The following is an 11,539-nucleotide window of genomic DNA, read 5'->3' on the forward strand; positions in this document are numbered from 1 at the left end:
AAGTGTTGTCTTCACGCTGATAATTTCAAGTTTTCACAACCAAGAAATCCCCCCCCCCCCACCTTCTTGAAATTATGTGTTAGTGCAGTGCTCGCACATGAAGAAATTGACATTATATTACGATATGGTTTAGAGATGTTAGCTTATCATCTGTCTATGGTGAAGATAGGTTTCATACACATACTATTGCTAAAAGCGATACCACTTTACCTGGGTTTTTCTACAACACATGAGACAGCAATAAGTATTTACCAATTTACAATCACAACCAAATTTTATTAGGTTCATTGTGAATAATAAAAAATATGCTTCCAATTCAAATAAAAATGTTAAATTTGCAAAATAAAATTATATGTTTCAAGTATAGAATAATATTTATGATTGTCAAATCAGTTTTACTCTATCCATTTTTAATTATGTTCTTATTAAGAAATTAATAATGTTACAAATATACATTCTTAATATTATATACAGTAAAAGTAATGCTAGGTAGGGTTATAAAACAGTCATGTTATCTCCAGTGTATAAAGTAAATAATCCTCTTCATACCTAGCGATCCATTAAGCAGATGAAGTAGAGTTCTTGTGTTTCTTGACCTCGGCATTTGAAAATAAGTTTTAGTTATAGAGTTAGGTGGACATCAGAGCTAAGTGACCTTTGGGGCGCTCTACTGGCCTGGACCCGGAATACAAGCTAACATAACTATACATATAACACAATTTTAACAGATATAAAGATAGTTACATGGGTTTTGTGTGTTAATTTACTGATATAACGATACTTAATAAAAAAAAATAGGGGTTTTGTAATGTAGAAAAATTGTAGTCTTTTTTTTTAAATTTTAACGAATGTAATGATCACAATAACAGTTACTTCCAGTAGACCTATAGCAAAAACATTTTTTTCTTGACAAATTCATAATTTGGATTAGCTTTTTTAATAAGATAAATATTTAGTTTGTCTAGTAAACGTATTCAAGCCTTCGTCTTTTAAATAGTTAATTTTATTTGTGTCAAATTTTTAGATTTTAATTACATATTCAACAAGAACAATACGTTCATCTTAACACATAAAATGTAGGTATGCAAATCAAACAAAACATTTTAATCATACACCTAGCGCTCACATACAGAAAAGGTGATGGTGGCATTGAATTAGATGGAAATGTGTAATGCTGACTAAACAAATAACATATAAACCATTATAGTTGATGTAAACATGTAGTTTACATACATAATAAGTTGTCAGCGTGCGTTTAATATTCTGGTTACATATTTAATGTTTTGAGAATTTACCATCCACCATGTTTTGTGTTGTAGTTCTATAAACTAACGATAGTAAATCTACTGTACCATGATAAACCTGCGTTTTGATCTGCTCGAAACACTTTAAGGTAAATTTGTTGACCTTTCTTCATGTCAACAACCACTGACCCAGCAGCGCTATTGTCGGCACATTTCACTTCTATAAACATACACCACCTGCCTAGAGCCCACACACCAACTCCAATCCGTTTATCTTCCCTTTCATGTAGAGTGACACAGACGAGATATAAACCATCATGTGGTGATACAAATGTTCCTGTTGTTTTATTAAAATGTTGACCGTTATATTCACGTACTTCATGAAAAGTTGAAATGTTTGATCCAGCACTGACAGGTGTGGGATCAAGCGTCACATGACAAGCATATCTGTTACATACACGTGACTCTGTTGATTAGAAAACATATGTATGATGTACATAATTAATTTCACGAATGCTTTGACTGTTCGATACAAAATATTTGTATATTTGTGACTTGTCGTATCGTCAGTTTATGTTAATAACCCTAAATAAACTCATTATATGTGTTTTGTATGTAGTTAAAAATGTAAGGTAAAATGACAAACCCAAATAAATCACTAGATCCACTACATTAGTACGGCCCTATATTTTAGTGGTGTTAGTTTGTCGTGTCCTACGTATCAAATCTACGAGTGTAGTAGGGAATTAATACGAAAACAAAGGCATAACAAATATAATGGGTTTTTGTTAAAATCATACATTATGTTTTTGTTCACATTATATATTAATTATGTAAGGTTAATTTATCGAATTAAGAATTTATAGAACTAAAGCTATTCACTTGTAATTATGAAACTCAAGTAAAACCGATTACAAGATCTGCACCGTCAACCCATTGTATACTTATTTCACGTTACAGTAAACCAATTATATATTAAGATGTTACAAAAGTTTAAAAAAAATAAATGTTTTCAAGTATTAGTTTATTTCAGATTTAATTCTGACTCGTATGGGCATCGTCTTAAAAATAGAAACATAAAGGGATGACGTGACGTTAATTGGAATTAATTAATTGATTATATAGTTAACTTTTAACCGCATTTATGTAAATGTCTTTCTGTACTGTGGTAAACCGCCGTAGGTCGACCCACGACATACCAGGTGGTGTAATGTACCAGGTAAGGAAACAAACACCAGACGGAGACCCACGGGTCTAGAGACTGGCACTATGGGTGAGTAAAATGTTCCATTCTTTATCACGTTATGGTCTGTCTGGCTAACGAACATCACGTTATGATCTGTCTGGCTAACGAACATCACATTATGGTCTGTCTGGCTAACGAACATCACGTTATGGTCTGTCTGGCTAACGAACATCACGTTATGGTCTGTCTGGCTAACGAACATCACGTTATGGTCTGTCTGGCTAACGAACATCACGTTATGGTCTGTCTGGCTAACGAACATCACGTTATGGTCTGTCTGGTTAACGAACATCACGTTATGGTCTGTCTGGCTATCGAACATCACGTTATGGTCTGTCTGGCTAACGAACATCACGTTATGGTCTGTCTGGCTAACGCACATCACGTTATGGTCTGTCTGGCTAACGCACATCACGTTATGGTCTGTCTGGCTATCGCACATCACATTATGGTCTGTCTGGTTGTATGATTTTTTTTAGAAACGTACCGATTAGATTCAAATCTTTGGACAATTTTGAAATGGCATCTTCAATATTTTCCACCTAAAATATATATTTTATAAAATTAATGAAGAAGTCACATAGTTTCGTAGAACATACAATTGCTGCAATAACATTAACTTTGGTATGGCAACTTGTAAGAATAGAAAATAATTTAAAGCATGTTTTTGAACAGAGTGTTAATATTTAAATACCGGATTTATCAACGTCGCAATTTAATTTTTAATAAAATTACTATGCATATAGGCCTACCCTCGTTTTTCTTTCTTCCCTAGTTTCCAAGTTCTGGTTAAAGATTTGAATCAGTTTGTCAATGGGCATCAATCTCTGTTGTAGGAGTTTGTATATCACACTGTGCTAAAGAGCAGAAGATTCAATTAATGCATTTGAATTTTGATTATTTTTACTGCACACTAAAACTAACATAAACATGTGTTTTAAATCTAGTAATAATATAAAAGTATAACTGGCGATAAAGCTACTAAGTTGTGTTTTGATTTAACCAGGTTATTAAATGTAAAATAAGTTATCTGGCCAGTACGTGTAAAATTGTGTAGGCCCTACCCACATAATTAGCAATTTTACCTTTTCTAATTGAGCTGATGTATTCAGCATGTTTTTAGAACTCTCTTCTTGTAAGGCAGCAATCTGATTAGAAAGTCTTTTAATTTCTTGTGTTATACTATCAGTTTTATCTGTGTGGTCTTGCATATCTTTATTTATTTTGTGTAAGTTGTTTTCATATTTTTTCATATCTAGAGACAGTTTCTCTAGTGTTTTGTTTGACTTGGTTTCTTTTTCTTTTAAGCATTCAATTTCTTTGTTCAGCTCCTTTACTTTGTTATCTTGTTCATTAATTTGCTTTCTGAGGTTTTTAAAATTCTGCTTTTGTTTTTTAGTCAGTTGTTCAATGTTTACCCCCATGTCACTCTGTTCTGTTACAGAGTTGTCTCTCCATTGTTTTATTTCTGATATGTAATCTGTAGACTTGTCATTGAAGTCCTGTAGAGAAGATATGGCTGTCTCTATCTGCTCAAGTCGACTGACGTCTTGTAGAGAAGATATGGCTGTCTCTATCTGCTTAAGTCGACTCAATATTTCTATAGTAATACGTGATAAACAAATTAAATTATTTTACTTATTAATTTTGTTTAGTAAATCATAAATACTTTATTTTTAAAGAAGCTAAGACATATATGTTTACATCTTAAGATTTAGTTGTTTTAGTTTCTAAATATTCCATACCCGCTGTTGATTGAACGTGTTTAGTGACTTGATGTTTTGATTCACTATGGTCACGTTTTTCTGCTGCTAAAGAATGTGGTGTTGACTGAGATAATGATGGCGCATTATCCTCGACATCTACGTAGTCTTTATTTTCATCTTGGTGATGTAAATGAACAAAATAATGTTTTGTTACATATTGAAATAGTCGAATATGTATTTTTGTTGTTTGAATAATTTCTTTAGATGGAACTACTGTATTTATTTTTCATAGATCCTCAATTTAACATTATTACAATTATTGAAAAAAGCTTTACTTCTGATAGATGTAGATGCATTCAACAAACTCAATGTAGCTGCCTCTAGTTGCTGGCAAAGTTCGCTGTAGGTGAGAGGCGGGTTATCAATTTTATCTTCTATCCAAGTTTGACTTTTTTCTATAGCCTTGTATAAAAACATTTTTGAATGTACCGTGTATTTTTCTTTTGAAATTATTCCTGAACTACTTTTTTCTACTTAAGTTATTGCACTATTTAAAATGTATGAACAAATAACAATATGATTAATCGTTTACGTTTTTCATAATTTCCAAGACAGGTTTCAGAACTTGTATCTGTTCTTCCAAATATTTCTTATGCCGTACAACAAGTTCAAGGTGAATCCTGGGTCGCATCTAACAAAATAATTAAAAGATTTGGTCGAGATGTCAACTAATTAACTTGAAAAATCAGAAAACTGTAAACCAATTAAGAAAATCAAAATATTTACATTAAAATAATTTTAAAAAATCACATATAATTTACATTTTTAACATGGCTAAATAGCAAGCAAATTTATTGATAGACTTTTAATATGTGTTTATTTAGCACGTTATTCTACTATAAATTTTGAATATTATTATTTTTCTTCTCGCATGAAATTGCACTCTTTACATTTACATCCAACAAATGAAAATAAATGTGTCCATCCGGAAAATCAGCTTTTATGAAAAAAAATATTCCATTAATAAACATGGCCAGCAATACAAGAGTCGTAGGCTGCTAGATCTGTTTTTTTGCCGCCAACTAAAATATTTTGTCCAGGTAACAACCACGAATCTGTGTATTTAGTAGGTCATTCAAATTGTTTTATGTCGAAGAAACTATTATCTGATTATATAATCATGTTCCTCCATCTTTAACATATCTTAAAATAGGTACTATTTGTATTCGAAAAATTCAAAGTAAACGACACATTATATGATCCACAATTGAATACAGGTTTTATTACTAAATTAAGATACATGTATAATCTCTAAACCATTTGATCACACTTACTTTAATCTTGACTTCTGGTATTCTTTTGACGTGTAAGTAAAACGTTATCAAACTATTCCACTGCTTCTATCCTGCTCGTGAAACTGAAAGTAATAAACGGGAAATTCCGCTATTATCTATTACGTTGAAACCTCAGTATAAAGTACACAAAAACTCAAGGGACATAACTGTGGCTGCTCTTTTTTTTTTGTTGCAACAACACATTGAGTTAAAAGAAGGTAACATAAGATACTGTTTAATTTCATTACATATGCACTTACATATAAGCCTACATATGTGATGAATGTATATTGCTTATTATATGCAGATAGACGTTTATGGTTAAATTTTGTGTTAGGTCTAGAATTAGGTTAGGAAAATGAATAAGTCCAGTAAAAGTTCAGATATTATCAACTCATGAAGAGTTCACGTTAAAATAACTACTATCGAGAAAACAAATGAATGAGAGTTTATGACAGAATATTCAATGCAGAAGAAAACTAAATCCTGTTCGACATCATTATTCGTGTGGATAACGTGTGGTGGCTATAACCACAAGTCTTATCAGTGCTCGTTTGACGTCGTTTTATATCGAGATTATTCTACGTTAACGGTTGTTTTGTAACTAATGTGTAATCGAATAATATTTGCGTGATTCAGATATCATTCATTGTGGGCGTGTTGCCAGTTATGGTCGTATAGATATCTTTAATCGTGGTGTTGTGATTAGTTAACGGTCAATGATAAAACTGAAATAGTTAATTTTTATTATCAATGGTCCAGATGTACGTTTTTAGGGTGGAAACGATTTTAAATTGTATAATGATTATTCGCACTATATACTGAATTAGATCCGAAGCAAAATAGAGTTGTTATTTTTAAATTTCGTCTGTATAAGTTATATATTAAATCTACTTATGTTTTATTTTAAAATATGTCTACCCTTTACATTAAAAAATAAACTGAATTTTTTTTTTAGAATAATTTTATAAAAAATATGTAGGGTTTATTAAGTATTAAATGTTTCCTAACTTTTCCTGCATTTAGTACCTACAGTGGCGTAGCGAAGTCGGGTGTCACCCGGTGCGGCACAAATGGTGTCACCCACCAGAGGCGTAGCGACCTTTCCCGGGGACAAACTTTCGATTTGCACCCCCCCCCTCAAACTTTCGATTTGCAACCCCCCTTCCTCAAATTTTTCTCTATATATTTTGCTAATTTTTGCCTTGATGTCACCCCCTAAATTGTGTCAACCGGTGCGCTCCGCACCCCCGCCCTTCCCCCCACTTGCTACGCCTCTTAGAACCTATAACAGTTTTTGTTTTAAAACAAAAATTAAATTATAAAAACTAATTTAGCTGAAAGATACTGAAATTATTGGCCTAAGTATCAGGTTTGTTATTTTACGTAGTTCAGCTGTTATAATATCAGACCGTATTTTGAAATGCACATCTTACCATTATTACCTTAAATCCGAATTCTATATAAAACAAACTAGCACTAAAATATTTTCTACTTTATTATGACCTCTAGCAAATTGTAGTCACTTATCTGTTTCTGAACAAAAAAGAAAATAAATTTTATATATATATTTTTTAATGAACACGACTATTTATTTCGTATTTCTCCATTTGTAAAGAATGCAATCAACTTTTGTAAGGAATCACGGTTAGAATTTTCTCACTACGCACTTTATTAAACATTAAGATTGTAGGTAATAAAATATTTTAAGACGAAACAAATCAACGATTAGTACCCCGGTATCTGGTTACAATAATTGGCTACACTCAGGGACGCCTTTTCTGTTATGACATTAATACTAATAGTTTCGCTGTCTGTGTATCTATCTATCTGTGTATGTATGTATCTGACAAGAACGCTCTAGAGAAAACACAAGCAATTTAAAAACTTTCACAGCAAGACGGAAACGATATATGACGTCACATTTAGCATAATATAGTAGAAAATAGTTTCAAGCCGGAGAGTGCACACAGTAATATGACGTCAATGATTCTCGAGTAAACATTGAATTATAAAGGCAATTTTGTCTAATCTTAAAAGTGGTTTGCGTGAAGAGTTTCTTTCATACAATTCTTCGGGTATGGGCGAAGCCCATCCCCCGCGTAAGAACGTCTAAGCAGACCCCCCCCCCCCCCTCTTCCCCCAACTAAAAAAAAATGTCGTCATCGATATTCTACAATAAAATTACAGCCTAATTCATGTGTCTAATCTAAAAAGTGGTTTGCGTGAAGAGTTTCTTTCGTGCAATTCTTCGGGTAGTGGCGCGACACCAGTGTTTCTTTCAGACTTTTTCTCCCCGGAGTGAGTGTTTAGCGTGCACAGCTCTTTTCATGCATCTCTTCCGGTAGGGGCAAAGCCCCGCCCAGGTTCTTCCTTTAGTTTGTATGATCTACAAATGCGATCAGCATTTCTTTCAGACCTTTTCCTCCCCGGAGAGGGGTGGGGGTACTTGAAATTTTCGGGGGCGGGGGTAGAATTTTCTGGAAGAGGGCGGAAACTGAAAAAAGTATATAATTATATTTCGTTGAATGGGACGGTAGATATGTTTGGGGTGTGTGTGGGGGCGGGGGGGGGGGGGGGGGTTGGTTTGAGTTTAGAGAAAATAGACAGCACTATCAACCTAGCGCCCGTTGTATCCTTCCTCAACGGGCCATTTTTCTCGTCTCTTATATAGTCTGATACAGTCTTCTTCTTCTTCGTTCTTAATTTTTAGTCTTGGAAAGGATTGAGCCTTATCGGACAGAAGGTTCGAACTCGAATTTAACAACCATGAGCGTTGCCGACTTGACAAACACAATAAAGTATACAGTTCAACTGGTTTTGGATTTGCTTCCATAGCCTATGAACAAATTACAAGGCAGCAATTGTTTGCTTTTGGAGTTGTCTCTTCTAGAAAGCTAACAAGCCTCATTTGCCCGTATAAAGTCTAATCATGTTTGCTTTTCGATTGTGTTTGTATTATTATTTAACTACAATTTCTTCGTCGAGGTTATTTTTAAGTGGAGGTGAGATATGTTTAGAACAGTTGATGTTTTATTGTGAAACCCAACAGTTGATGTTTTATTATAAACAGTCTGTAAGCAGATCAGACATTAGGGAATGTTTTGGTAGATGCTAACTATACTTGTTAATTGCAAAAGTAAACACTTTCTTCACCTACAAATACAAAGCATACAAAACAGAGGAATTATGTTAGTAATTTAAATATGACATTGCCTGTCTAAGTTTATGTATGATAATGACATTGAGAATATCTATAAAAAATTCACTGAGTTAAGAAAACCTAATTTTAATTATAGCATTTTACATAAATTTAGATTGAGACATTTGATCAGATATTCTAAAACTATAAAGATCATTTTAATTACACCATTTTCTACGTGGCAGTTTACATTGAGATACTCTATCGAAAATTCAATGAGGTAAGAAACTTTTAATTTTATAATTTTGTAATTATGGACTACCCTGCTCACCAACATTAAAATTAGATCCGTACTTTGAACACCACACTGTGACACACAAAAGTATATATCATGTTCACAAGTTTGTGGACATGTGTTATATCATTTTTATGTTTTTGACTACACTATATTCTACACATTGTCTATGAACATTTTAGTAGGGTCATCAATATTGGTTTAATAATAGTAGATCTATTTATAAAGAATATATTCAAAGGGAATAATAAAAATAAATTAGTTTATATTTTCATACAGATGGCCGCATCGATTCCTATAAAGGAGCAATTAGCTCAATTGTTGAAAAATCTGGACGAGATGAATAGTTTGTTGAAAAATAATTTAAGTGACTTTGATCAACAGGTAAGCACATCTCATAGTACGATATATTCACAGAACATTAACTTATCTAGAATATTATTAAGCTGCTTATAAAATACAAACGCCTAAGCCTGTTACTAAGAGCTATTTATTATTTGTGTTGATTTTCTCTCATCATAACTGACACTGAATTTCAGGTATATAGTTGTTTTTAAATTTGGACTTATTTTTTATGCAAATTACAGTATGTCGCGAAAACGCGACATCGGGCACTTACGGACCGAACAGTAATTTTTTTTTTTACTATTTTTACTGTCACGTGTTTCTCTAAATATCCACGCACAAACAATAGAATATAACAAACTAAACATACGTACATGCAAGGAGATGTAGAATCACTTGCAAAATGTACGAAAACTATACTTTATTAGCTCAGGCATAGAGTTACATAACTCTGCTGCACCTGCTCACTGTCTAACTCTTATGAAAGGGTATTTCGAAGCCTTGCTGTCGTTGTTCTACTACACTTCAGTAACACACTTCATATGAAAGGACTTCCTTCAATGTGTAGAGCCTTAGTTGTCCCCGGTTACGTCATTTTCGTGAACTCTTATTCAATGTCAACTAATAAAGACGCATATTTCTCATTTGACCTATATTTGGTGTACACACAAAGCACGTGAACAAATATTGTCATAAATGACAGTGTTCAGCTTTTGTATATTCGTCCATGCTCAATGCAGCTGCTGTGGGTACTTAGTGTCACTGCTGTGGGTACTCAGTGCCACCGGTGTGGGTACTCACTGCTATTGTTGTTGGTACCCTATGTTTCTAATTCGTGCTACGGCTATTGTTCTCGACTGATTCTGATATTGATTACCAATGACAGTGCGGTAGCTACATAATGCCACTGGTATGGGTACTCAATGCTGAAACAGTGGGTACTGAGTGTTGAAGCCATGTGTACTGAGTGCTGAAGCTGTAGGTATTCACTGTTGAAGCTGTGGGCACTCAGTGTTACTGCAGTTGGTTCTTGATGTCACTGCTGTAGGTACTCAGCACTGCAGCTGTTGGTAAGTGATAACGTTGATGTGGATACTCAGCCTTAGCAGTGGGTACTCTGTATCACTGCTGAGTACTTAGTGCTCAAACTGTGGTTGCTCAGTGTCAATGATGCTGCTACTAAGTGCTGAAGATGTGGGTACTCAATACCACTGCAGTCGGTACTAAAAGCCAGTACAATGCAACTAATGTGGATATTCAATAGCACTGCAAAGGGTATGTTTGTCAGTATTCAACCTTACTGTGTTTATTACGAGGTGTATGTCTATGCTCAGTGTTATTATTGTCAAGGTCACTGTAATGACCTTTCTTTGGTGGTATCCAGGATAGTGGTCCACCACCTCACTTCCTGTTGTCTATTTATTTTTTTATGTTCTCATATTTTACAATATTATTTCAAAGCTAAATTCGTTATCTTGTACCCAGCAACATGATCACATTATCCCAGCATCGTTTTCTCTCCATATGCTAATGTCAATGAAACATGTGAACTCTACTTCACCTACCACATGGACCGTAACTTTCTAAAGTGCACATGTATATATAGACAAAGACTATATTGTAAATCTCTAACTTATTTATAATCTTACTTGAATAAATGACAGCTTGGCGATGCATCGTGTTTCGTTATACCTGTTTGGCACCCAAGTTCCATTTTATGTCTTATTGCCGGATGTCGCGAAAACGCGACAACCCGTAATTAGCAGATAACTTCAAAAATCATTATCATATGTGATTTATACTGTTTACATACATAAAAAGTGAATAATAAAGCTATTAGTATTTTTATAGCAAAAAAGAATCACCCGTTTAGTAACAATAATCAATGTAATTAGGCTGAATTCACGAAGTGAAAAAAATTACGATGCAGCAGTAGGATAAATGTACCTATGCACAAATGCTAAGCGCTAAATCGGTATTAAAAGTTAATGCATATATTTTTGCTAATGGGTGATATGAAATTTTATTTTCCATCCACATTCCTTCTGTAAATAGATGTATACATAGTAGTGGAATTACTTTAAACACCCAATCCAAAAATGATGAATATTTTGAATTTAGATTTTTTTTTGCTTTAAATTAAATAGCACATTAATATTTAAATATTTCAATCCACGTCTCTGTTATGTCATGTCTAGGAAAACAAGCAACACTAGAATGGCTGGAT

At 33.5% G+C, this 11,539-nt stretch overlaps 1 protein-coding gene across 1 annotated transcript; it reads right to left on the reverse strand.

Moving 5' to 3' along the window:
* Positions 1-1,154: 1,154 nt before the first annotated feature.
* LOC131946102 (putative leucine-rich repeat-containing protein DDB_G0290503) lies at positions 1,155-5,580 on the reverse strand. The gene is made up of 9 exons (XM_059306744.1): positions 5,531-5,580; positions 4,789-4,887; positions 4,532-4,658; positions 4,236-4,373; positions 3,576-4,090; positions 3,243-3,347; positions 2,978-3,032; positions 1,622-1,710; positions 1,155-1,178 (listed from the first exon to the last, which is right to left on the reverse strand). Exons 2-9 carry the CDS (start codon positions 4,885-4,887, stop codon positions 1,155-1,157), a joined length of 1,152 nt encoding a protein of 383 aa, XP_059162727.1. The 5' UTR covers positions 5,531-5,580.
* Between the last annotated feature and the right edge of the window lie 5,959 nt (positions 5,581-11,539).

Source organism: Physella acuta, unplaced genomic scaffold (assembly GCF_028476545.2).
Source record: "Physella acuta isolate Inbredline_101_S28 unplaced genomic scaffold, ASM2847654v3 ptg000544l, whole genome shotgun sequence".
NCBI lineage: Eukaryota > Metazoa > Mollusca > Gastropoda > Physidae > Physella > Physella acuta.

Bases quoted from the DNA above. Each gene is read 5' to 3' on its own strand.
- LOC131946102 (XM_059306744.1), bottom strand. From the start codon at position 4,887: ATGCGACCCAGGATTCACCTTGAACTTGTTGTACGGCATAAGAAATAT. The intron at 4,091-4,235 runs GTATGGAATATT...GTATTACTATAG, and splicing joins ACACGTTCAATCAACAGCGG to AAATATTGAGTCGACTTAAG. The intron at 3,033-3,242 runs GTAGGCCTATAT...TATATATTTTAG, and splicing joins GGGAAGAAAGAAAAACGAGG to GTGGAAAATATTGAAGATGC.